General features: G+C 42.1%; 1 protein-coding gene across 1 annotated transcript in view; it reads left to right on the forward strand.

The window, feature by feature from the left end:
- Positions 1–3,751: 3,751 nt before the first annotated feature.
- Positions 3,752–27,549, forward strand: part of LOC308041704 (neurobeachin-like protein 1) — a gene marked incomplete at its 5' end in the record, with an annotated part of 51,727 nt that continues 27,929 nt past the window's right edge. The window contains 22 exons of the mRNA XM_080346609.1: positions 3,752–3,952; positions 4,071–4,151; positions 5,653–5,959; positions 6,931–7,037; positions 9,614–9,700; positions 11,143–11,245; positions 11,406–11,442; positions 11,566–12,042; positions 13,704–13,836; positions 14,431–14,550; positions 15,472–15,775; positions 16,641–16,726; positions 17,030–17,119; positions 18,828–18,996; positions 20,039–20,172; positions 21,755–21,914; positions 22,011–22,113; positions 23,911–24,067; positions 24,634–24,792; positions 25,143–25,302; positions 25,604–25,692; positions 26,961–27,542. Coding sequence (XP_080202735.1) covers positions 3,752–3,952; positions 4,071–4,151; positions 5,653–5,959; positions 6,931–7,037; positions 9,614–9,700; positions 11,143–11,245; positions 11,406–11,442; positions 11,566–12,042; positions 13,704–13,836; positions 14,431–14,550; positions 15,472–15,775; positions 16,641–16,726; positions 17,030–17,119; positions 18,828–18,996; positions 20,039–20,172; positions 21,755–21,914; positions 22,011–22,113; positions 23,911–24,067; positions 24,634–24,792; positions 25,143–25,302; positions 25,604–25,692; positions 26,961–27,542 — 3,846 coding nt within the window. The remainder of the gene's footprint in view (positions 3,953–4,070; positions 4,152–5,652; positions 5,960–6,930; positions 7,038–9,613; positions 9,701–11,142; positions 11,246–11,405; positions 11,443–11,565; positions 12,043–13,703; positions 13,837–14,430; positions 14,551–15,471; positions 15,776–16,640; positions 16,727–17,029; positions 17,120–18,827; positions 18,997–20,038; positions 20,173–21,754; positions 21,915–22,010; positions 22,114–23,910; positions 24,068–24,633; positions 24,793–25,142; positions 25,303–25,603; positions 25,693–26,960; positions 27,543–27,549) is intronic.

The following is a 27,549-nucleotide window of genomic DNA, read 5'->3' on the forward strand; positions in this document are numbered from 1 at the left end:
CTGGACACTGAACAGTCTCCCCAGGGAGGTGTCACGGCCCTAACCTGACAGTGTTCAAGAGACTGGATAACGTCCTCAGACACATGGTGTGAACTGTGGGGTGTCCTGTGCAGGGACAGGAGTTGAACTCGATGATCTTTGTGGGTCCTTCCAGCTCAGGACATTCTATGATTTTAAGATTGTCCTGGGGTAGCTTCCACAGGGTGCCCAACACACAGGGGCACAAACCAGACCCTGCTCTGCTGGTCCTTCAGGTCTCTGGCAAGAGGCCTGGCAGTGAGAGGACACTGCTGTGTGTCCCAACCCTGCATACTCACACTATTAGATCTTCACTGGTATTTATATCTGTGGGTCAATTTATTTGGCATATTCTTGAGGAAAACTTTGGCAGAAGACCTAAACCTTCAGGCACTGCACTGAGGAGATCAGCTGTCTCTATGGAAATTCTGTTCTGGAGGCCAGCTCTGTCACACAAGTGCCCATTGCCTGTCCCTGCCTGCAGTCACAGGGCTGACATGCAGCAGGACATTGACCAAGCTGCCAGAGCACTCAGGTCTTACACCAATACAAGGGATTAGAAGGAGAGTGTGGGAGTGGAAAGAGAATAGCCCTTAAGACCAAGCATTGGTGCTCCTTGGCAGTGCTGACATGCTGGACTCTTTTCCCCTCCTCTCATGCACACAGGAACTGTGGCTGTAAAAAAAAAAAAAACTAAAAAAAAACCTTAGAGGAAGCATCATAGCATTAAAAAAAAAAAAAAATAATAAATCTTGAACTTATTTCAATACACAGAGAGCACCTCTCCTCATTTCTGCAGCCATTCAGTCAGAAAATAAAAGCGGAAAGTGAGTAACAAATGGGATGATAACATTATTACAATTAAAAGAACAAAAACTACTACAACAAAAAAAGGCTGGGTCTGCAATGATTTACACTACAACTGTTATGCAGAAGATGATGAACAGTTTAAAGCTTCAGAAAAAAGATCCAGTCATCACTTTCCACAGGGCATCCTTGAGCTCCTGGTTCCTCATGCTGTAGATTAGGGGGTTCACTGCTGGAGGAACTACTGAGTACAGAACTGTCACCACCAGGTCCAGGGATGGGGAGGAGAAGAAGAAGGGCTTCAGGTAGGCAAACACAGCAGTGCTGGTGAACACAAAGACCACAGCCAGGTGAGGGAGGCAGGTGGAAAAGGCTTTGTGCCACCCCTGCTCAGAGGGGATCCTCAGCACAGCCCTGAAGATCTGCACATAGGACACCACAATGAACACAACAAATCCAAATTCTAGGAAAAAAACTAAACACACTAAGTCAAACTTCTCTGAAGCAAGAATGTGAGCAGGAGAGCTTAAGGACTGAGGGGATTTCACAGAAGAACTGGTCCACAGCATTGCCCTTGCACAGTGGCAGTGAAAATGTATTGGCCGTGTGCAGCACAGCATTGAGAAACCCACTGGCCCAGGCAACTGCTGCCATGTGAACACAAGCTCTGCTGCCCAGGAGGGTCCCGTAGTGCAGGGGTTTGCAGATGGCAACGTAGCAGTCGCAGGACATGACAGTGAGAAGAAAAAACTCTGCTGTAGCACAGAAAAAGAAAAAAAAAATACCTGTATAGTATTGGATGTCAGAAACACTCAGCATTTCTGCTGCACTCAGGGAGAACAGAGCAGGTCCTGAGAGGCAGGAGCATGATCTGTGACCTAGTGCAGAATGAGGGGAGCTGGTCTGTCCCCCTGTCTTGCTCCAGCTGCCCTGGGCTGGCACCTTTCTGAGATGGAGGCTGATCACACTCCCATGTTACCCTGAAAAGCCACCAGGCACTGCTGAGAGCAGAGGAATCCACCTCAGACCATAACAAGCCTCACCCTTTCCTAATATCTCAGTATCCTACGTGTAGCCCACGACACACATGGCTCATCTCACAAACCCAACAGCATTTTCTCTGTCGTAGCATCTCGGTGCTTCTCCATGGGGGTTTCAGATGACACGAAGATGCTGTAGGACAGGTTTGCATCCTGGAGGGAAGCTCACGGCTTGGAAGGAAACTTCAAGGACAGAGCCAAGTGTTCTAATAATGACATTTGATTAGGGGAAACTCAGCCCATTTCCCAGCCCCAGAGACTGCATTGCTCACAGACCCATAGATCAGAGGAAAGCTGGGACACATGTTCCCATGGACACACCTGCAGGAAAGGACCCACAAGATCAGGCTGTGACTCTGCAGCTGAAACTGCCATCCCCAGAGAGCCTGACAGCAAGAACAGGATCACAGCAACAGAACACAGAGCAGTGGAGCAAGAAGGAAAATGCAGTGAGGGTGGGTGTGCGAGAGGCCAGGGCAGAGGCAGCCCGGCATTCAGACAGCATCACCCTTCCCCAGCTGTGCAGCCACCTCCCAGACACCAACCTTGCTGGGCAGCTGCTCTCAGCCCCTGTGCTCTGCAGAGGAACTGGAGCTCTGGCTGCACAGGAGCTGGTTCATGCCTTGGAGCCCCCGGCCCTGAGGGCAGAGGCTTTGCTGGGGGGGAGAGGGGGCGAGGGGGCTGCTCAGAGGCAGGATCTGCACTGCAGGGGAGCATATCACAGTATCACAGTATGTTTGGGATTGGAAGGGACCTCAAAAGATCATCCAGTCCAATCCCCCTGCTGGAGCAGGAACGCCCAGGTGAGGTCGCACAGGAACATGTCCAGGCGGGTTTTGAATGTCTGCAGGGAAGGAGACTCCACAACCCTCCTGGGCAGCCTGTTCCAGTGCTCTGTCACCCTCACTGAGAAGAAGTTTTTTCTCAAATTTAAGTGGAACCTCTTGTGTTGCAGCTTGATCCCATTACCCCTTGTCCTATCATTGTTTGCCACCGAGAAGAGCCTGGCTCCATCCTCGTGGCACTCACCCTTTATACATTTATAAGCATTAATAAGGTCACCTCTCAGTCTCCTCTTCTCCAAACTAAAGAGACACAGCTCCCTCAGCCTTTCTTCATAAGGGAAATGCTCCACTCCCTTAATCATCTTTGTTGCCCATATGGAGTTTTCTGTGTTTTCCATGCAACAACATTTCTGGTCTTGGTTTCTTCTCCTTCCCAGATCACATCCCTGATTCCTGGAGATTTTCCTCCTGGGGGGTGTTTCCCTGTACCATGTCTTTTCCCTCTCAGTGCTCGCTGACCCCATCCCAACCTCTTGGCACTCACCCTGGCCCTACAGAAATCTGCCTGTTTGCAGGGCACTGCCTGGCAGCATCTTCCTGTTTGCAGGCCTGAAAACTGGATGGGTCAGCTTAAGCATAACGGGTGCAGCAAAGTTGATGCTGGTTCTGCATAGGCAGAGGAGAGGCTGAAGGCATGTCAGGGTTCACTTGAAAGACCTACTGACCACTCAGTTGCAGTTGATGAGTCTTAAACATTTGTTTAAAATTAAGAGCTCCCTTTCTATTTCTCTCCACCCATTCCCCAGGAGTAGGAGAGTCTGAAAACACAGACTCAGGGAAGTTCCTAATCTTTATAGTACTCCTTGTCTTAATCTTCTCCTTGAAACCTCCTGTTGCAAATATTCTGCACCTGAGCTGGAAGTGTGAGCTTCTCCCCACAGCACTGTGGGGATCTCCCTGGGCAGGCTGAGTGCTGACCCTGGAAGGCGGCAGAGTCCCTGTCCCGGCACAGCCCTGGGGTGCAGGGACCCTGCTCTGCAGCACAGCCCTGGGCACCCCTGGGTGCTCACCTTGCAATCACCCTCAGCAGAAGATGCCATCATGCCTGTCCCTGTGAGAGGGCAGCAGGGAAGCCCTGCTCTGGAGCACGTTCTTCTCTTCAACAGAAATACTGTGAGAGAACCTGACAGATCCTGTAAACTGGGGGATGCACCAGCTTTAGGAGATCCCTCCAGTAACCACATCTGCATTTTCCTGCAGCCAGAGACTTACTATGTTAGAATCGTGAAGAAATTTCTCTCAGTGAGCCCTCAGCAACCTACCACCCTACATTGCCTTTAACCTCTCTCTGCCTGGCTCCTCTCCCCTCCCTGCTGCATGTGCAGAGGAGCTGCTCCTGGGCAGAGCTGTCTCTCTGCAGCGCTGCCGCTTCCATGAGCTCCCTCTGTGCCAGGAGCCCAGCCCAGCTCAGCTCTTTGGAGCTATTGTGGCTGGTGGTCAGGTAAGGATGTTCTGAAATCTTTTCAGCTGCTGAAGCCTCCAGATGCCTGTTCATTGTTTAAGGTTTATAAATACCCTATTACCCATAAATGAGAAGAATTTGTTATTGACTATGAATTTGTCTTACGAAGTTTGGGGACATTCTGTGCAGTAGTATCTAAATGCTAAAAGCTAGGTCCTGCTTTCAAATAACCGTAGCCATTTGCTGTCTACAGTAACTACACATTCATATGAACTTACTGTAATATTTTTGTATCATGAAGAAAAACGTGGGTAACTAGATTAGGAGTCTCCACCTGCAAAGGTGCACATTTGGAATCAGCACATGCTGGAAGTAAGCTGTTCCAGAAAGAGCCACAGGGCCTTTAGAGCTTGGAAGCTGTTGAAAATCTTTGGAAAAACGGGAAGCAAAGAGCATGTTTCTCTGGCTGCAGTGCAGCGCGGGCAGGTAAAAGGCTGAGAGCCGCAGTTTGAATCCAGCTCCCTAGAGAAGGCCGGGAGTCCCTGCTGAGGCTTCTTAAAGGTTCTGTGAGGCTGGGCTCCTGCCCCAGATTTGAGTTGGCCCTGACCCTGTGCAGGCCAGGAAGAGAAGTGAGGGAAATGCACTCGGGACACAGAGAAATGTTTACCAATTATTATGTTCTTTTCAAAAATTTTGAAGTATTATTAATCTCTTGATGTAAAATGAAAATTCAAGCGAAGATTTACCTAGAATTAGCAGTTTATCAAGGCTACCTTATTAGAATTTTATAACATGCATTTAAATTGTACTTCCTTTTCCCTATAAGCATTCTCATTGAAAAAGGAAGCATAGTTAAGTGAACAAGATGGGGTGCATTTCATCTGTAGCCATCAATATAATCCAAGTAGAATGTTTCCTATTTAGTTAACAATTACAGGGCATTAAGAGACATAATGCATGTTCACAGAATGTCAGGGGTTGAAGGGCCCTGGAAAGCTCATCCAGTGCAATCCCCCCATGGAGCAGGAACACCCAGATGAGGTTACACAGAAAGGTGTCCAGGCGGGTTGGAATGTCTGCACAGAAGGAGACTCCACAACCCCCCTGGGCAGCCTGTTTCAGGCTCTGCCACCCTCACCGGGAACAAGTTTCTTCTCATCTTTAAGTGGAACCTCTTGTGTTCCAGTTTGCACCCATTGCCCCTTGTCCTGTCACTGGTTGTCACCAGAAGAGCCTGGCTCCATCCCCCTGACACTCCCCCTTTCCATATTGATCCCCATGAATGAGTCCCCCCTCAGTCTCCTCTTGTCCAGCTCCAGAGCCCCAGCTCCCTCAGCCTTTCCTCACACGGGAGATGCTCCACTCCCTGCAGCATCTTGGTGGCTGCGCTGGACTCTCTCCAGCAGTTCCCTGTCCTGCTGGAACTGAGGGGCCACAACTGGACACAATATCCCAGATGTTCCATGATTTGGATAACTCAGATTGAAACTGCTGGTTTGATTGTATTTCTTCCTTTATTGTTTTTACCTGTGGGTTTCAGAGGAACGCTCTTCAAGCAGTATCTCCTGCCACCATGGAGGTGTTGATGCGTGTTCTGGCCGACTGTGACAGCTGGGATGACAGGAGCCCCGAGGAGGTGAGCAGGAAGGCAGAGCTGACTCTGCAGTGCCTGACAGAAGTTGTCCATATCCTCCTGACCAGCAGTTCTGACCAGCGGCAAGTGGAGACAAGCACAATATTGGAGAACTATTTCCAGTTGCTTAATTCAGACCATTCAGCTTTACCTAATCCCAGGCGATGCAGGCAGTGGGAAAGCAGGTTCATAGCACTGCAGATCCAAATGCTGAGTAAGTACTCAATTGTGCAGTTCCTTTAAACATCTCTTGATAACTCTGAAACAAGCAATGATTGAACCGTGATAGTAGTATGACTGAATGTTCCACTAAAAACATTGACTTGGAGAAGCAATTGAAATATTTTGCATATGTCGTCATTGACATTACTTCAGATCTATTCTTATTTAATCATTCACTACAAAAAACAACACAAGAAACCATATTGAATTGCTACCATTTAACCAGGGCATCAAGGTTCACAGACTGCCCATCTCAATTTTAAAAACAGCAAAACAACCCAAAAAACCAACAACTTTTGCCAGGCAATAGCTATTACTGATCAGCACCTTAGTAATGGCAGAATAAGATGGGTCTGTACTGAAAGGCCCATGTGGTGGCTGTTTTGTGATTGTTCGCCTTTAAATGGCATTGTTGTAAACATTGGCCAAAGGTGATGGTCTGAAACACTTGGGTTTAAGTCATTGGATAAGGATTTGGATTTTTTCCACTTTGTTCCCAATGGGTAATAGAAATAAAGGTATTTCTTTTCACAAACTTCCAAGAAAACTGAGGAATAGTACCAAGGCAATGAAGAATGCTTACAATATAAGGCTGCTGTAGAATGCACAGTAATGGCTTGATGAGAAAGCGAGCATTTGTGTTTTAAATAAAAGGCCTGCTGCTTATGTACTCACAAATGGCGGTAACTCTAAACAGAGCCCCAAAGCAATCCAAGATATTTGGCAGCTCAATTTTTCTCTAGGTATAGTAGGTAACGTGATAATTTTTACAGCATCAAAACATTTAGCTTTAGGCCTAGCACTCTGTGCTTCAAATACACATAATTCTTTATCAAAGAATTCACAGCACAGTTCGTTATACATTTTTTTTTCTTCATATTTATTATGTAACGTGCAGAAAAAATGCTTGATGGATTTGGGAAGTGTTTTGTCTTTGATGCCAGTTCTGTTTTAATTTTATAGATACCATCACAGCCATGTTAGACTGCACAGATAGGCCTGTTCTGCAGGCGATTTTCCTTAACAGTAACTGCTTTGAGCATCTCATTCGACTGTTGCAGAACTGCAAGGTAAATTTTCCCTTATCAGCAAATTTTTAACAAAATCTATCCTCTGGTATTGCAGATATATTCATTACCTTTGTGTCTTCTGTCTGAATTAGATGCAATTTTATAGTGTCTACATACTAGAAGTAAAACTTTGGATCAATTAGTGCCACTAATGCCATCAAAGTTCTGAAAGATCCAAGTTACTTTAAAATCTTTTTGTCGTTATTGTTGTTGTTATGAGGGTTATTTTGTGTGTGTGGTTTTGTTTGGTTGGTTTTGGTTTTAACGTTCTGTCACTGGATTGCTAGGGAGTCCCAGGTGCTGCCAGGTGGAGGTGTGAATTCTAATTTCAGAGGGATATTGTTCTATTTTAAAAAAAGACCTTGCCGATGTGCCTTTAAGCGTTTCAAAATATTTGGGTCTTGTGTAGCTGACATAAAACATGAGCTCAAGCTGTTACAAATGTTCTTCAATTGTTCTTCTCCGTAGGATTAGTGTTTACATAGATGTTGTGTTTTCATCTCAGTCTCAGATGGTCATATTAGAATATGCAAGCTATAGTGTCTTCCAGTAACTGCTTCATAGATGTCATTTTTCCCTGTGCAAAAGGACGTAGCTGTGATGTAACTCTGTGGAATATTTTATTTCTCTTTTTGTGATATGCTGGTCACATAGCTCTTTTGAGCTCTTCTAATGCTAGATAATTTAATGGTAGCTACAGTATGCAATTTGATTCAAATCCATTTAGATTTTGGATTCTAACATAGTGCAGTGATATATTAGAAATAAATGTGCTTGGATTATGTCTTAGCTGTAGTTATAATCAGTGGCAGAATGCCAACTGACTTGAAGTGTTTTGAAGTGTGGTTTTTAATCTTCTCGTGAAAATACATTGCTTGACCTTTCCATTCTCCTCTGTTTAGAAGTCTGTGCCTATTTTTGTACTGACCTTGTACTCCGTAAGAAGTGTATTTTTTAGTTTCTTCCTAAATTATCAAGCAGTGCGATGTTTACCTATTTATGGAGACTCTGTGTTCCTGCTCTCATATGAACAAGTGGTGGAATTTAAGAAAGCAGGAACAGCTACGCTATTTTTGCAGCTTGCTCCTTTATTTTTATTCTGCCTAAGTACACTCTTCTAAGGGTTTTTCCGGTGATAGTTTCACATATTACTGTGATTGGACATCAGTGCTGCCAGTTTGCTACATAGTGGGTTGTTTTTAACCTTTTACAGTCAAAATATCCCCAAAGATGAGAAGTGTGCAGAGGGTGAAGGCTGGGAAGTCGTGTGTCTTTTCCAATATACTTGTATCTGCATTCTTTTTCAAAGCCAAATAGGGAAGATGAATTTAGCTGTGCAATTAGGATTTCTCCTTATTAGCTGGGGGTAGAGACCCTCTTTCTAGATCTTTTTCTTTACCTATGAAACTTTTGCTACTGGATTCACCAGCAAGCAGTGTAAAGTGCAGTTCTGCAGCTCCACAGCCAGCAAGAAGAGTCCAGATATGGATCTGGAACTCAGGAAGCTGATGGATCTGCAGCAAATGTAACATGCAAGAAACTTCCATGGAAAGGAGGGGGTGACGAAAATCCATACCGCTATATCTGCTATAGAAATCCCAGAGAACTTGGGGTATTTGGGGCCATACTTGTAGTCATACTTCCTAGTTCTTTGCATCTTTTTTTTTTCTTTCATATTTGCTGTTTTTAAGGCTTATGAGCAAACTGTATTCCCTTAATTATGCTCTAGGGTTAGAGATCTGCACAACAGCCTTTTGAAACTGCTCGATTAAGTTTTGACGATCTGAATGTTGCTTTTTCCTGCAACATCCAAAAGAGGGACGGTACTTTGGAGGTACCAGGAGGTGCTTATGATATACTAAGGGTCATTTAATAAGCTGCTTTGTTTGGCCTGAGTCTTTTCTCATCGCCTAAACTCTCTTAAAGGTCAAACTTTGATCAAAGCACAATGACCTCTAGCAATATGCCTGGTTAAAAAAAATATTCTTTTCTGAGGAGCTTTAAAATAGAAGAATTAAAACCATCTGGGCATTGTAATACAAGTTTATGCATCCATTTTACATGTGTTATCAGAATTGAAGTAACCCATGTGAATTTTTTTTCATGTGTCTGTGTCTGCTTCCCTTTGTTCTTATTTCTGATTGTTAATGTTATAATCCTCTGAGGCATGTTATTGTTATTCTGCCATATTAGGTGCCCTTGACCGTGAAGTACCTTTCAAAATGACTTGTATGTCTAACTATGTGCTTTCACACCTATGTAAGTCCAAGTAGTATCTTGAGTGTTGTTCTTCTGTTTCTTGTGATTTATGGAAGTTGATTTCTCAGGTTGGTCCTCGTCAGAGAGACTGTCTAGCACATAATGGAACAAAATGTATGAGGAAAAAGAAGTATTGTTCCTTTTTTTTAACTATTCAGCAAAAATACAGATTAATGGAGGATTATGTCTCACCGGTGTGAGAATTCTTCTTTTCGGTGTGTATGTGAAATACAAGTCCAAGGCAGCCTCCACAGGTTTGGCTGCGGGTAACTGTTTAATGCAATTATATGCATTATTTTTGTCTCTGTTTCTAACAGCTGTTTTTAAATGCTAACAATAAAGTGGCAGACAAGAGTGAGAAAGACCTTGCCAACAAATTACTGACAGAAATGAATGAGGACCAGGTACCTACCTAACCTGTCTTTTGCTCCAGTTGAACTCAAGATACAATCACAGGAGAACTGATTCTTGTGCTTCACCTTAACCATCTTCTTTAAGCCTTCTGCAGCAAGATGAACTTGTGTTGCTGCATGCATCAGTATTTCCTGTCTCTGGAAAATAATTCTTCTGAATAACAGATTGAAATCAACCTCAGTTTTGTTCATCTGCTTCAAATTGCAGATATTTGCAATAGCTTGAGCCTCAGTTATGCTTTTATTAAGGAAAAGGTGAAGTACATAAATGGAATCCAAATGAATTCTATCAACCTGGTGGTGATTTTTTTCCCCCTCCCTTTCCTCTTTTTTTGCTTCTTTGTCTCAGCACTGTGGTGGTTTGGATTCTGGGGCCTTGTTTGTGAATCTCAATGGTTGTATTTGATGTCCTGAATCTTTGCTTGTCATCAAGAACAGATGTTCACAAAACAATGGACAGGCTGAATCAGGGAGGTAGGAATAGCCTGTTGCTTTAATTTTCCCCAAATATTGTGGAAAGTTTCAAGTGCAAATTGTTGTTGTATTAATTTTATAGTAGAATGATTTGTTCTAATTAAAAATGTAAAGAAATGCTAAATACAAGGTATAGTAATCTACAAACTGTGATTCTAACGAATAGCTTTGGCTTTTTTAGAAACGCAGGGTGACACTCTAGCCACATGTAAATGTTTCTTCACATCTAACACGATCTTCAATTCTTGATACTTCGTTTTCAAAATATGTCTAGTACGCATATATTTCAGAGATGATGAAACAGATTTTGTTTGCCCAGTTTGGCTAATTAGGTTTACTGATGGATGTGAAACAGTGCTCTGACATTTTTGTCCTTAAAACCACCATGAAAATATCAATATGAACAAGAATGATAGAAAAAACCCTCAAAAGATAAGTTAAATTGGAAAAAGAGATCGTAGTCAATGCGATGAGGGCAGGGGTGAGGCAGCCCCCTTGCTGTGCTGGTGTGCCTTCTCTCTTCTAATTTGTGTGTGTGCGCTGCACTGGTGTGTAGGGACTTGGAAGGAAAAGACGATGCTTTATTTGAGCTGGCGGTGCCTGGTTGTCCAGCAGCACACACACACACATGCTGCAAGGGGTTTCCTAGTTTGTTTTCCTCCCTCCCTCTTGAGGTTGTCCATTAGCCGCATGAGGAAAACTTGTTTGTCCGTAAGAATATTTGAAGAGTGATGTGTGTTGTAAATGCCTCTCTTCTCTCGAAGTGTGTGCCTAGTTGTCTATTGTTATGTACTTCTGTGTAGACCTTGGGCTTATGAAATCTTGACTGCTGGGAAGATGATTTTGGAAGCATGTTAGCGAGCTCTTGGTTTCCCTCCTGGCAGGAGGGCACCGTATAGATTTTGGAGCTGAACTCTCTTTGTGCATTTGTATATAACTTCTGTACCTGCTGCTTTCAGGTGTTTCAGGGCCACCTGGACCGCTTGGCAGTGTCGACCATTCAAGCCCTCACTGCAGTCATGCACAAGTCTCCAGCTGCTAAGGTAACAGTATCTATGAGAGGTCTGCTTGCAGGAGGCTTCTTGATCTTGTTCCCAGTTAGTGTTTTTATCACCGTATCTTGATGAACCTTGCTAATGAAGGTGTGCAGATTATGGTCATACGTTCCTGCCAGATTGGAATAGCTGATTAACATCCCTTATCCCTTTATTTGTGTCCAAAGGCTGGACATTGACCCATCTTTCTATCAGAAGTAGAAGGTCAGAGCGTTAATGGCAGTTGGAACCTGTGTAAAGGAATTGCATGGTTACTTGCCCCAAGAACGTGTGGGGTAGAATTAGCTTTTAGGAAAACTTCCTTAGAACACTTTCTAATTTTTGAAGTGTGATTTTCATCTCAAATTGGTTGAGGCTAATCTGCTGTATTAACAGACAGAGTCGCGCCACGTGTGTCAATGCGAACATGGTCATCCGGATCATTGAGACGCTAAATTCCCACTCAGCGCTCCATTGTACTTGCGCAGAGAACTTGATTGCCCTTCTGGGCTCTTTGGGGAGCCAGTCAATGGGCTCAGAAGAACTGCTTCAACTCATACGGCTCCTGAGGCCTGAGGAACCAAAACAAGCTCACCCGTACGTTGTTCCAACCATGCGAGCCATTCTGGCGATAGCACGGAAGCAGGGCATGGCCAGTGCCTTGCAGTACTTCAACCTGAACCAGAGCATGGCCGGAATTGCTGTTCCATCAATTCATAAGTGGCCAGGCTCTGCGTTTTCTTTCAACGCTTGGCTCTGCCTTGACCAGGACAGGGTGGACCCCAGCATGACCAGCAAAAGTGGCAAGAGGAAGCAACTCTATAGGTATAGTTACTATAACTGCTTGAACAGCACGAATCTGGGTCAGCTCTTCCCTGTGGCATATGGTTCCCTATGACATGTGGTACTCCTGTTTATCTTCATAGAATGCGACATGTGGCGCTTGGTTTGTGAAAAGGAGCAGTGTCATCTGTCACCAGAGCAAGGCTGTGTTACAGAAACAAGCTTGTAGTTTCTCAGTTTGTAATGTTTCAACTCCAAATTGTATTAAGGTTCATAGCTCAACCAGAAAAAAAAAAAGAGCTAAAAAACCCACACTCCAAAAGAGAGCAGCCTTCCCATTGTGTCCTGTAAAGGTGATGAAGTGCGTTTCCTATATTAGAGTGCAACAAAAGGACACCCTCATTTGCTTAAGTAGCAGTCACTGACACAGATGGTTCTCAGTGTAATTTCTCTTTCTAGGTACTAGCCTTCAGCAGCAAACAAAATGCAGAAGGGGAGAATACCAGCTGAAGAGTCTTTTGCTCCCTTCAGTCCATTTTACTGCACAGCAGTTTCAAGGGAAATGTTGAAGAAAGCAATTCTAGTCGTAACAGAATTGGTATTTTCAAACCCCCTGTGTCTTAGAGTGTTACTTCTGCTTATCAGTAACCACAGAGGCAGGTGGAGACCCCTTGGATTTGCATGGCTGCCCTGTGTGTTTGGGTAGCAGAGTCCCACTGCAGTTCTGAAGTAGACTGTAGTTCTAGAAAATTGCAGTGGAATTGCCCTGCAAAGTAAAAAAGCTGTGATTGGATTTCCATGCGATGCTATTATACCAATAGCTGACTGCTTTTCTGTCATTTTATGTACAATTTTGAAGACATCATTCTAGTTTTGGGAATCTAGAACAGTAGTGCATTGAAATGAATAATAATTTTAAAAGGAAATGTTTAAATATTCCAGTTTCAGCTTGAAATGCTAAACACAGAACTAAATCTAAATAATTAAAATTTGATCTAGCTGGTATGTTTTACAGTGTTTCACTGTAAGATAGCTTATATCTGTTGAGGTTGCCTGTAATATTCACGTGGTCTGTGTGTGTATGTGTGCTTTTTATTGATAGATGCAGATATTTGATAGTGCAGTAGTTGAAGCACCCGCTTGGAATACTGGTGCCTAAGGGTGTGTAGCAGGTTTTGATAGCTGTTCAAAATGTATATATAGTTTTTCGTACTCAAGTGCTTAAAAATTGGAAGGTTTCTCAATATTGGCAGCTCTACCAGGGGCTGTCAGACACAATTTCGCTGATAGAAAACAGCAGAGGTTGCAGGCCAGTCTGTTTATTACAATATTGTAGCTTCCGGAGTCTGCAGCGGGCAGGACTTTGCAGCAGAACCAGCTTGAGCTGTGTGGGTCAAAATGAAGCATTATTTGTTGGGACCAGGGTTATGTTCTCAAGTAAAAGATGGATGCTACAAGCTGCTCTGCGAGCTTTGTGGATCACCTTTTAGCCTGCATGTCCTGTGCCTTGGGGTCCCTCCTATGAGGCACTTCTTCGTCTTGTTTTTTCTGGAATAATAGTAGGAGCCAGTCAAGTAGTAGATATTGGACCGGTGATAAAGACTTAAGTTGGTTTGCTCCTTACTGAATGTACTGTTAGGTGATTTCCAGTAGTTTTGATGAAGTAAGTACTTGATTGTGTATTTTGTTGTGTTTTTCTTTAGCTTTTTCACAGGAAGTGGCATGGGGTTTGAAGCATTTATTACATGCTCTGGGGTACTGGTGGTTGCAGTTTGCACAAAGAGGGAATATGCAACAGTGATGCTGCCTGACCATTGTTTTTTTGACTCTCTCTGGGTAAGATTTGATACTGAAAAACTCTTTGTTCAGGATAGTGCTGATAGCTCAGAAGTCAAAGTCCTTTTTTTTGGTTATTTTACAAATGGTCTATTTTATTGTATTTAAATAATTCATTGCATAAGAACAGACCTAATATCTAATAATGCAAGCAATTTCCATGTAGTTTAGTGATTGAGCTAAGTTATGGCTATGTTATTAGATATTTGTTATTGATAAGCTGGTGACAGCATTGTGCTTAGAGATCTTTTTAACATGCAGAATTCTTTTATATTAAATTATAACAAGCATAGGTGGCTGCGGTGCTATGTAATTTGATAAAATGTGCTCCTTTGTTTCTTCCTTGCCTTTTTCTACTCCCATACTTAAGCACTAATGTGAAAGAGCTGTATCTCTCTCCCTTCAAAAACCTGTTTGCATGTAAACTACTTTAAAATGGAAGCAGCTGACAGGTGGTCTTATCTTGTTGTTGTTTTGGATTTATTCTCTTAAGTGATTTCCTCACCAGATTAGTAGAGCTGAAGTTGAATAGTACCATACAGTCATCTCACTGCTTTTTAATGATGACCTCCTTACTTTATGTTGCTTAACCAGCACAACGTAACTATTGTTCACATGCCTGGCAAGAGGCCCTTTGGTCAGAGCCTCGTGTACATCTACGTCAACGGGCAGCAGAAGGTCTCTGCCCCACTTCGATTCCCTGCCATGAATGAAGTAAGTTCAGCTTCTGAGTCATGCCCTGTCCCGACGCGCTCTCGTGGAACACTGAGAACATAGTTGGCTTTTTTCATTTTGGAAATTGTGTAAGAGCTTAAGATAGCTTAGCCTACTGCTAATAAACTGCCGTTCAACTTTGGACAGTGTCCAGGGTATCAATTTGGAATATAACCATTCATTGTTGCTTGTTTAGTCAGCTCAGTTTAAAAATGAAATAACAGATTACCATGATTAGATTGTGGGGTTTTCCCCAACATAGTTACCTGAGAATACTGACATAATTTATGATGGGTAATTGTAACAAACCACACATCTGCCCTCAGGATTGATGTGACCGTACTTAATGAGGAATATTCCCTGTTGTTTTCAACAGTAATGGTTTTTTACTTGTATTTTCTGTACGTTCCCTTAGTAGCCTAATCTCATGCCTGCTTTGTTAGCTGGATAAGCAGTTTACACACAGTTAATCTAACCATCTGAACGTGTCCTCATTTAGCCTAAAAAAAGAAAAAACAGCAAAGTATATGTCCAGTTTAGTTTTCTTTATAAGCATTGTCCATTCTTTTTTGTGGAACAAATACCATTTAACCTGGGCTACAACGCTGAATATTCTCTGTCTTTTTTAAGTTCCAATTTGGTATTTGTTAAATGTGTTGACCAAACACTTAAATCGGACATAATCGTAGCAAAATCAGTATAACACTTAAAAAATGAGTGTAAATGTAATTTCCATTGCAAGATAAAACTCTGGATTTTGGCCCATCTTTAGAATAAGCACTGTAAACGCCAAGGTAGCTAAAACCATGGCAGGTAAGGTTTATTTAGTTAGATTTACTTTGTCGACTGCGGCAAAAAGAAAAAAGAGGTTAGATTTACAGTATGTGTTTTGTTTTCTTTCTTCCATGTGTGACTTTCCAGTCTTTCACGTCTTGCTGCATTGGTTCTGCTGGCCAAAGAACAACTACTCCTCCTCCATCTCAGATACCAGATCCACCTTTTTCCTCCCCTGTGCTGCCCCATCGGACGTCGCTCGGGGGCATCCTCTCTGCTGGGAGTTGGGGCGGGATGCTTGGAAAACCAGAGCTCATCACCAAGATGATCTCAGCAGGGACTCAGGACAGTGAATGGGGATGTCCAACATCTTTGGAGGGCCACCTTGGGTCAGTGATCATCTTTCATGAAGCACTGCAGCCTCCTCAGGTGAAAGCGTTGTATTTAGCAGGTGAGTGGTGATTGTACTGGTTTTTGTGGAATAAAAGGGATGAGTTATGGAGAAGACCCCGTGGAGCTTAGCTCTACATAGACACATAAAGAAGTTACAATCCAGAAGAATTGCAGAGCTGGCCTGAGTGAGAGCACCTGATAACAAATAAACTTAAAATGGAATGATAAATATTTTATTACTTTTATTTAAAGTGTTATGTTTGCAATAAGCTCATCTATCTGTCATATGCACAGACCTGCAAAAATATAAACATGAGGTAGTATTTTCATTTTTAAGTTCTTAATTTTTGCTACTGTTTGCCCACACTTGAGTTTGCCATTGAGACTCTTTAAAGTATTGCCCTTGTTTTGATAGGCTGCTTACAGGTGACGTACGCTTGGGGATTTTTCCATAAGAATTAATTGATAATTAAGGGGTTATTTTTAAGAAACATTCTGATAAGCTCTGTTTTGTAGTTCAAGGTGTTAAGGTATTAAATTTCATGATGACTTGGGGTTGTCAGAGATTAGCATGAAAACACTTCCATCATTTAAAGGAAACATTTTGCATTACTAAACAAAAGCTCTCTTGAAGGTTACTAATTTTCTGAACATTTGGGCTTGATGACAGAGATTGGTGACAAATACGAGGTAGATATTTGTAAAGACAGAAATATTAGATCTGTTTGAATGTAAAAAAACCAAATCCTTTGTATAGTTTAGGTATGGTTTAGAATATCCGATGTGTTGCAGCGAAGCATAGTAGTATAAAATCTGTGAATTAATGAACTGCATTGATATCCAGTGTATTCTTAAATATATATGTTATAAAGATAGACTTGATGTATAATTTTAGATGTATATATATATTTATATTTTAATAGGTCCAAACTGTTTAACTCCATGGAAGTCTCAAGAGGCTGAAGTAGCAGATCTCCCCAGTAAGGTTCTTCTTCATTATACACCAAAGGTATGAAATAATACATAGCTTCTCTGTGATTTCACAGCGTGCAGTAATCTCAGAATATGTTCTAGATGGTCTCTTTATTTTTTTTGCTGTTGCTGTTTCGTAGAACAGGTGAGCATACCATCTTTACACTGTGGTTATTTTGGGAAGATAAAGAGCAATAAGAGCTTGCTTAAACTGTAGTCTTTAGCAGAGATAAAAGATTTTTCTCTTGTTTGGCAAAAGAACAGAATTGTCTTGTACAATTGTGAATGTCAAATCTAAGATAACATATATGATGTTTCAGCCTCTTCATTTGTTTAACAGGCCTGCAGAAACCAAATTTGTCTTGACCTGTCTGCAAATCTTTTCCATGGAAGACTAACTGGAAACAAAGTAGTAAACTGGGACATCAAGGTAAATGCATACTGAAGAAGCAGAACCTGATGTAAATACGGCAGTGGAAGTTGTGTATGTTCAGCTAACTTTTGGAATGCTGGAAGTTATTATCATACTGCAAATGACATTTAGCAGACACAGCATGTTTTTTGTAATGGGCATGAATGGGTTAATCCTGGAGCTGGAGTAGTATTACACTTATTGAGAACTTACAAGTCCTACTGCTCTTAATGTCACAGGTAATGCATTAAGTTATATTGGTAGCTGACTATTCTTCATAACCTATTCAATGCATGTTGCATATTGAAAGCATTTCATCATCTCTAGGGAATTCTGTCATGGTTTTCTTACAGTCTTAAACTCTGAATTAGATTAAGATTAGTGGGGTTAAGTTAACACTTGGGACTTTCTGCTATGTTAGACATATAAAAAATATTATTGAATTACAGATGACAAGGTCTGGAGTTAAAATAGTACAAGAATCTAGCATTTTTTAAAGAGAGAAGTTAATGTAGTTATCTTATTTACTTTTGGTTTTGGGTTGGCACAGTCCAAAAGCCTCATTTCAGAGAAAACAACAAATATTCACTGAAGTGTTGGACCTTATTCTGTCTCTGCTGTACACTAATTGACCAATACTTTTTCCTTACTATTGGATACATTGGGATATCTGATTCTTACAAGCTATGCAAATCATCTTTGTTTAACTTTTGCTAACAGTTGTAATCACAGCAATACTGTTATATTAGTATGGGAGCTTAAGAATTAACATTTTCTGGCTAAACCTGCTTGTAGTTTCCTGCTCAAACACTCCGTTATAGCAAAGCTGTCCTATATCTTGATTTTTGTTTTCTTAACCAACACATAAGGTCCTTACGTCCTTCTGATAAAGCAGTTAATTTCATAGTCTCATGCCACTGACGGTATTATATGTCCATTGGATGTCTTCTGTGTAAAACAGCAAATAGCCTCTACTTGCTACTTCATGGAGAAGAGGAGGAAACCATGAAACGCACTCCAGCTTAATAAATACCACCATGTACCTGTTTGCTTATTTGTTCCCTGATCACTAGCACATATGAATGTAAAAATCAGTCAGGCTTGCTCTGTGCAGGAGGAAATCAAGTTATGTGCAGCATCAGAGTTTGATCCAGAAACAGTGACACAAATAAGGATTTATTTATTTTAAATTTAGGTAGAATACATCCACTTTTGTTTTATAGGCAGAATCTTCGATTAAGGGCTCTTAGCTTTAAGAAAAAATAAAATCCAAAGTCTGAGTGTAGAAAACTTGTCACTAGAATACCACTTTCTTTTTTCTTTAAGGAAAAATGTATGTACAAATTAATAATCTACTCTACTAGCAAACTCATTACTGAGGAAATATTGTTGGACCTACACTGTGCATATGCTGATTTATGGAGATTAATGTTAAGAAAATTCAGACTCTTGCTAGTTGATTTTGCCGTGATACAGTTTGAAAAGACTGAAGTTTGTTCTCTTCGCTCAGTAGTGGGAAGAGGGGAGGGTGCGGAGTGCTTATATCTCTAGCTCTATGTTGTGAATACAGGTTTTAGGAGAATCATTCATTAACAAACATGGTGGGGTTTAGCACCCTCTTGAGGAGAAAACCCTGAGGTTCCTTTTATTTGGAGGAAATTTCTTTTACATAGTTTTGGGGGTTTCATTTTTGCTGATGTTTTCCCTCCTTTTTCTCTTGATTTAGGATATGATCAACTGTATTGGTGGAATAAACGTGCTGTTTCCACTGCTGGAGCAGATCAGTTTTCTTGGTGCGCCGATACCTGAGAAGCCTGAAGGGGAAACTCTCCCTCCAGAACTCCTTACTCCTGTAGAGGGAGACTGGGTGGTGATGCCATCCACAAAGGCGTCAGGTGGGCAAGTACAGCTGAACTGAAAGGATTTTTCAGATTGATTTAAAGAGTCTTTCTGTGAGTGACAGAAAGCTGTTTGATTATGTGCTGGCTTTTTTAGTATGCAAAGCTGAAAGGCTCTTTCTGTTCCTGCGTATCTGACATGGATGCTGAATACTAGGAGTTCAGCACTATGTAAAATTAACTTACTAGCATATTTCAAATATAGTTATGTTTAATAGCATATTTTTCCTTTTCATAGTTTACTATTACATTAGTGTAAAAGTGTGCAGGTTTAAAATTGCTGTTCTGAAACGTTTGTTCTGATTATTTTGAGAAATTATGTTTGATGCAAAGCCTACTAATATCAATAATAAGAGCTTTCCTACAACTCAAGCACTGGGTCCAAAAGCCACACAAAGACTTAGCAGCATCAGCACAGTACTGTTTAGCCATTAGCCAACCTTTTATGTTCTTAGGAAAACGCTCAGACACCTACCTCTTCCACATGCTGTCAGATTTTAGTATTATATTTTCTAGAAAATGAAAAGGAAGCTTTAAGAATAGATTCTTTAAAGCTGTCCTAATATTAAGAATAAACTTTCATCTCAACAGAAACCACTGGGAAATCAGACCTTGCAAGGAAAACACACATTTTTTTTGTTTCAAATATTAGATGATGAAGTAAAGTAAATAAAATATTATGTCTGTCATGGCTAGAAAGTGTCACTTTGCAACTCCAGAGGGAGAATAACTGCAGCATACGTAAAATGTTGTAACTGAAAGAGAAGTTTGTCTGTAACCTAGGGCCAGATGGATAAAGCAACTGAAGTCAGGACTGGGGTGACTGGGGTCACTTTATTCTGGAGCAGCATGGAATGTCTGTGACTCTGCCCTGGAAAAATGTAAATACAACCTACAGCTAGGGAATGAACAGAAAAAGAGTTGAAACATTCAGGAAATAGTGAGGAATACAAACTCTTGATTTTACTTCTTCCCCTCTACTTTTATGCAGTGGTCCAACAATAAACCATGAGGCTTTGGCTACTGTTCTGTTTTGCAGAAGCTCGCCTGGAGGAGAATGTTGTTGCAACTTTCATCTTGATGATAAAACACTTTATTCAGAGACACCATGTCAATCAAGAAAATCTCATCCACTCCCATGGAGTTGCCACCCTAGGAGCCTTGTTACTGAAGGTGAGCACGTTTGAATCACAGAATCACAGAATGTCAGGGGTTGGAAGGGACCTCGAAAGCTCATCCAGTCTAATCTCCCCACCGGAGCAGGAACACCCAGATGAGGTTACACAGGAAGGTGTCCAGGTGGGTTGGAATGTCTGCAGAGTAGGAGACTCCACAACCTCCCTGGGCAGCCTGGGAGTGTTCTGTTGGATCCTGGTAACAGTGTTCTGTTACCCTCACCAGGAAGAAGTTTCTTCTCAAATTCAAGTGGAACCTCCTGTGTTCCAGTTTGAACCCATTACCCCTTGTCCTACTATTGGTTGTCACCGAGAAGAGCCTGGCTCCATCCTCCTGACACTCACCCTTTATATATTTGTAAACATTAATAAGGTCACCCCTCAGTGTCCTCTTGTCCAGCTCCAGAGCCCCAGCTCCCTCAGCCTTTCCTCACACGGGAGATGCTCCACTCCCTGCAGCATCTTGGTGGCTGCGCTGGACTCTCTCCAGCAGTTTCCTGTCCTGCTGGAACTGAGGGGCCACAACTGGACACAATATTCCAGATGTGGTCTCCCCAGGGCAGAGCAGAGGGGCAGGAGAACCTCTCTGACCTACTGACCACCCCCTTCTAACCCACTCCAGGTACCATTGGCCTTCCTGGCCACAAGGGCCCAGTGCTGGCTCATGGTCATCCTGCTGTCCCCAGGATTATACTGGAACCTGGGGTTGTTCCTGCCCAGATTCAAGACTCTACACTTGCCCTTGTTATATATCATTAAATTTTTCCCCGCCCAGCTCTCCAGCCTGTCCAGGTCTCTGATGGCAGCACAGCCTCTGGCGTGTCAGCCGCTGCTCCCAGCTTGGTGTCATCAGCAAACTTGCTGACAGTCACTCTATTCCCTCATCCAAATAATTGATGAATATATTGAATAACACCGGCCCCAGCACTGCCCCCTGAGGCACTGCACTGGATACAGGCCTCAACTGGACTCTGCCCCATTGACCACGACTCTCTGGCTTCTTCCCTTCAGCCAGTTCACTGTCACCTCACCACCCGCTCATCCAGAGCGCACTCCCTCAGTTCAGCTGTGAGGATGCTGTGGGAGACTGTGTCAAATGCCTCAAGTCAAGGTAGATCACGTCCACTGCTCTGCCATCATCCATCCACCTCGTTATGTCCTCATAAAAGTCACTGAGGTTGGTCAAGCACGACTTCCCCTTGGTGAAGCCATGTTTGAGAAACATCCTTTAGAAATGAAAGTTAGGGATGAGGTCCTGATTTCTTGGAAAAGTTCTTAGTTTGGCCAGGATGCGAGGGTCTTCAAAGGTCCCCTTAGTACCTACTTTTCTTTCTCGTGTTTCTGAAAACAGAGAGACATGAGAAGCTAGTGTTTTGTCTTTTTTTTATGTTCTGCTTTTTTGGTTATAGATACTCTGTATGATTCTTCAAACTACACTGGGTTTGTGTTTATTGTATTGCTTTAATGGAAGAAGACATTGCTGTAGAAGACAAAGAATCCCAAAATTTGGCTTGAAAAAAAATGAAGTTTGTTAGGAGATTGAATATTTTGAATGCTAACAGCTGCTGTTATTTTGAAAGGTGCCAAGCAACTTAATGGATGTGAATGTACTGATGGCTGTGCAGTTGCTGATAGAACAAGTTTCAGTAGAAAAGAACATGCAGCTTTTGCAGCAGATGTATCAACACTTGCTTTTTGACTTCAGTATCTGGAACAGCGGGGACTTCCCCTTCAGAATTGGTGAGCTCTGCAACTTGGGCAACTGTGCAAAGACACAGTACCCTTCACGTCACATAAACCTTTATCTGGGTTCTAATAGAAAACTTTATATTGTAGGGCATATACAGTATCTTTCTACCATTATCAAAGACAGTAGAAGAGTCTTCAGGAAGAAATATGGTGTGCAGTTTCTTCTAGACACACTCAGGATTTATTATGGGTATGAGTTTCACCTCTTCTTAACTCCTCCTTATTTTATATTATTTTATGTGGCTGTTGTTTGTTTATGTTTGTTTGTTTGGGGGTTATTTTTGTTTGGTTTGGGTTTTGTTGTTTTTTTGGGGGGGGCAGGAGGGGAGTTGTTTTGGGTTTTGTTTTTTGTTTGTTTTTCCCCAACATCCCAGTGAGCAAATTAATAAATAAAACTGCAGGTTGACTTTTGATCATTGATTTAACTTTCAAAATTCAGGTTTTTTTTTAAAATTTTTCCATTTAATTTCCTACTTTTCCATGACCTTAATTTTTCTGATAGGCTTATATAAAATTTAGGTCAATGACACTAAAAACACTTGGAAAGGTTGTTAACAAGTCCTTCAACAAATATAACAAGTCATCAGCAAATTTGGTGATGACACCAAGTTGGGAGGGAGTGTGGAGCTGCTGGAAGGCAGGAGGCTCTGCAGAGGGACCTGGATAGACTGGAAAAATGGGCTGGTTCCAATGGGCTGAAGTTCAACAAGGCCAAGTGCCGGGTGCTGCACTTTGGTCACAACAACCCCCTGCAGCGCTCCAGGCTGGGCACAGAGTGGCTGGAGAGCAGTCAGGCAGAAAGGGACCTGGGGGGACTAGTGGACAGGAAGCTCAACAGGAGCCATCAGTGTGCCCAGGTGGCCAAGAAGGCCAATGGTGTCCTGTCCTGTATCCAAACCAGCGTGGTCAGCAGGACAAGGGCAGTGATCCTTCCCCTGTGCTCTGCACTGGGGAGGCCATACTGGAGTATTGTGTTCAGTTCTGGGCCCCTCAGGTCAGGAAAGAGAGTGAAGTGCTGGAGCGGGTCCAGAGAAGAGCAACAAGACTGGGGAAGGGACTTGAACACAAGCCCTATGGGGAGAGGCTGAGGGAGCTGGGCTTGTTTAGTCTGGAGAAGAGGAGGCTTAGAGCTCAACTCAGCACTCTCTAGAACCACCTGAAGGGCAGTTCTAGCCAGGTGGAGATTGGTCTCTTCCCCTAGACAGTCAGCAATAGGACAAGGGGCCATGGGCTTCAACTCTGCCAGGGGAAATTGAGGCTGGAGATTAGAAAGCAATTCTGTGCAGAGAGAGTGTCCAGGCATTGGAATGGCTGCCCAGGGAGGTGCTGGACTCACCGGCCCTGGAGGTTTGTAAACTGAGATTGGACATGGCACTTAGTGCCCTGATCTAGTCAATGGACTGGAGTTGGACCAAGGGTTGGACTTCATGGTCTCTGAGGTCTTTTCCAACCCAGTTGATTCTGTGATTCAATCTTGTAATTTTATCAACAATGCAAATTAAGTCATAGATCATTATCATTATGAAAAGAGAGGGTGTTTATCATTTTAAGCTATTTTGGTTTTTTATAGCCTTGTAGAATTTGAAGTAGGACTTTTTTAGGAATTCAAAATTTTAGCTTTCAGTCTTGGTGATTTCTGTCTGCATCTGTATGAATGTAGTTATGTCATTGAGGAAGACTGGCTAGAGACCTTGCTCTTTGCTTTAGAGGGTTGGGGTGGGAGGGACCTGAAATCCTGACCTGTATCCAGATCAGTCCAAGTCTACATTTCTGGGCCTTGGTAAGTCATGACTTACCTTGCAGACTTGGTAAGTCTGATCTACTATTTCTTATTACTGTTCGGTTGCCTTACTTCAGTAGAAATTGGTGACCTGTGCCATGATATATAGGTAGGTGAAAAAGTACAAAATTACAAAACTAGTACAACGAAATTACTGTTAATGAGGCATGAAGAACTTCCTTTGCTTTTCCTGTCTGTCATGTGTAGCAGTGGCTGTAAAGACAGTGATTTGGCTCCTGATGACCTGAGAACAATACGGACGTCCCTCTATGGACTGATCAGGTATTTCCTGAGCAAAGGTGGAACACATGAAGAAATACAGAGCATCATAGGATACATAGCTGCCACCACTGAAGAGGAGCAGGTATCCAATATGGTCTATGTTAGTTGTTTAAACTGTACGCATTTTGGTTTTGTTGTTTGGTGTTTAGAAATCTTGTGTCTAGTGTGCTTAAAAGAGGGGGGGAAGTGTTATTAACACAAGCGAAGTGTTATTTGATGCTGAGGCAGGTTATAGGAGCACACTCAAAAGCTGACGGTGCTCTGCAGATGGCCATACTTTACAGGTTATTTTTTTTTCCCTGAAGGGGGCAGAAAGAACATGATATGTAACACTGCCATTAGAAAACTTCTCTTAATTTACAAAACCAAATTAACTGGACTTCAACTCATCAGAAGTTGTAATGATGTCATTTCTATTTTGTAAATGCCAACTGAACTTGAACTCTAATTATAGTTTGATAAGGTGTCCTATATGGAGGGAAAGAAGGTATCCAAAAAATGTAATTTTAAATGGAGTAATATTGAGTAGACAAAATGTCTATTTTGTAACAAGCCAAAGGCAAAATTTCAAAGCCAATAAAACGTCCCCCAAATGGAGTATGCAGTCTGAATGAGCTGTGGATTAATATAGTTGTCTTAATTTTATAGCTCTATGGAATTCTGGATGTTCTCTTCAGCCTACTTCATTCCAGCCCAGCCCCAGACCAGCTTTTTTTATTGCTCTTTGAACCAGGGAATGCTGATATTCTTTACGCTCTGTTATTGCACCAAAGATACTCTGACAGACTTAGAGAACTTGTTTTCAAGGTAATGAATTGAATTGTATGTTCTTAAATCGATCAATCGAACCTAAATTTGTGGTTTTGTCTGTAGTCTGACACTGCAGACGTGCATGCAATTGCAAAGATACTCATCCTCCACGTTTTCATTTTTCTTTTCTGTTCTGTTAGCTATTCTGTTTACTGCCATAGTCACAATGGAATTAGTGTTCTCTTAAAGTATCGATACCTTTAAAAAAACAGTCCATGTTGCTTGAGTTAGCTTACAAAGTAAACTTAAAAACAGTGGACCAGCATGTTATATCATACATATGAAGATGTAGAGGTCTGGATGCTCCCTTGTGCTTATTTTGCATTTGTGTGTGCTTTTTCTTGCAGATTGTGGAAGAGATGCTAAAATGCACTAAAGTTTATGAACGTAGTAAGCATCGAATGAGACTCAGGGAGGTGGGGTACTCTGGACTGGGGCTCCTTCTGAATGAATCTGCGCTTACTGTTTCTCTTATTAAAAACCTTCTTAACCAAGTTCTGTATGCAGGTAATTGGCAAGTGTTGTGTCTACCATTAATAAACTCCTCCTGCTCAGAGGCAAACTTATTGATTTTGTTTGTTTGTGCTTTGTTTTGTTTTGTTTTCAAGGAAAACCAGAGCTGTTACTTTACAGAGCTTTTCTATTCAAGGTTCCCATTAGTCTCAGCTAATATTGTGTTAGTTCCCTGAAGTTTGTTCCCTTTATTACCCCTGAATGTAGCAGTGACCTCCAAGGCAATTTGTAATATTTAGCTGTCACATTCTCTTGCATGATATAATTAGTGTTGTTTTTTCTTTCTGCCCTACAGATCCTGCTGTGAATTATAAAGATCTCCTAGCTGTAGTACATCTGGCTCATAGATCAGATATAAACATGAGAGTGGTCATCTGCAGAAAGGTTGGTAGTCTGCTTTAAACAGGAATACTGTCCCTTAAGCCCGTAAGCTGTACGGAATCCCAGAATGTCAGGGGTTGGAAGGGCCCTGGAAAGCTCATCCAGTGCAATCCCCCCATGGAGCAGGAACACCCAGCTGAGGTTACACAGGAAGGTGTCCAGGCGGGTTGGAATGTCTGCACAGAAGGAGACTCCACAACCCCCCTGGGCAGCCTGGGCCAGGCTCTGCCACCCTCACCAGGAAGAAGTTTCTTCTTAAATTCAAGTGGAACCTCTTGTGTTCCAGTTTGTACCCATTACCCCTTGTCCTGTCACTGGTTGTCACCGGGAAGAGCCTGGCTCCATCCTCTTGACACTCACCCTTTGTGATATCTTAATTATTTGAGGCTTTATTTGTTGCTACTGCTTTCGTTAGCAATGATTTACCTTAAAAATGAAGCCCATCTGTCACTTAATGTTGAATTTTCTGTATCCCAGTCCTTTTAAGAACCAAAACACAAAGCAAAGCCTCTGTCATGATTCTCAAATAGCTGTATTTTCTACAAGTTAGAGATTGTAGACTCCTTGAGATACTGAGTTTTCTCAAAGGATGCGTAAGACCATGATCAAAGTTTTGTATTCTTAATATCTTTTTTCGAAATAATATATTATGATTCAAAAGAGTGGTTGGGGCTGCACGGAAGAGATAGGGAAGAAGCAGCGACTTTTTCTAAACCAAGCTCTCTCTGACTTTTATTGCCGAAATTAGTAGTAGCAAATGTAGCTGTGAGGCACTATATTGTCTATTAAGGTTTCTCAAAGTGAAAAAAGGGAAATTATAATATACATTATTGGAAAGCTATTAATATTGCAGCTTTCTTACTTTTATCTATTGAGTAGTTCCTAATCAAGCGTATTTTCTGGTCTAGATTTCTTTTTTTGCAGACTAATGGCTGAATTAGGATTATTTGTTGGGATAGTTGGCTTTTGCTGGAATTGGTACAGAAGAGTGGCTAGAATATGAGGACTTAGCAATATGCTTTGGGAGCTTTTCTTCCCTGCTCCTGAGAAATTTTTCTTTATACCTTTTTTTTTCCAAATATATTATTTCAAATGAGAAAAATTATTTTATGGCTTGTTTGCTTATTATTAACTGATTGTGGCTCTTTTACAAGAGCCTTAAAAAAGGCAAAAAGTTGTCGATTGTAAAATGTCTAATTGCAAAGCTAGAATGAATGCAATGACCCACCAAAATTAATGTATACTCATGGGATATCTTCTGCTGTCTTCAGGTTTTGCACCTTTTGCATTCCCAGCTGGATGCAGCACAGCAGATTTCTCAGCAGTTGGGCTGGCAGGACACTTTGATTCGACTGTTCCTGAAAGAAAACTCAGTTGTCCAGATTGGCTTGAAAGAGACCAGGGCTGATTCCTCAAGGGAAGAGGAAAAAAAGCTTCCTGCTGAAGAGCTTCAGAAACATCAACCTGATAAGACAGAGGGAGACAAAACTGGCAGCTTCGCATGTGTTAATGGTCTGTTTGATCAGTGGAGTTTAGAAGACGCCAAATCCCTGGATGTCCCTGCTCATTTCTCTGTCATGCCACTGGAAGACGCGTCCACAGCGGAGATGTCTTTTAGGCTGGAGGAGCGGGAGGAATTGTGGCACAGCAATCCTTCACATTTGAGCTTAGATCTCTCCAGTGTTGACTCTTACGAACTGGCGGACGTTGCAAATCGGCTGACAGACAGCCAGCCCAGCACACCCTCACCCATAGAGAACACAAAGGCGTTCTCTGGGCAGCCCGACAAAGAGCTGGCTCTTTCAAATGATGTGGGCTTTGCCGCCGATCTTTCTTTATTTGAAAACCAAGGAGTAAGTA

The sequence above is a fragment of the Nesoenas mayeri genome (genome assembly GCF_963082525.1).
Source record: "Nesoenas mayeri genome assembly, chromosome: 6".
NCBI classification, from domain to species: Eukaryota; Metazoa; Chordata; class Aves; order Columbiformes; family Columbidae; genus Nesoenas; species Nesoenas mayeri.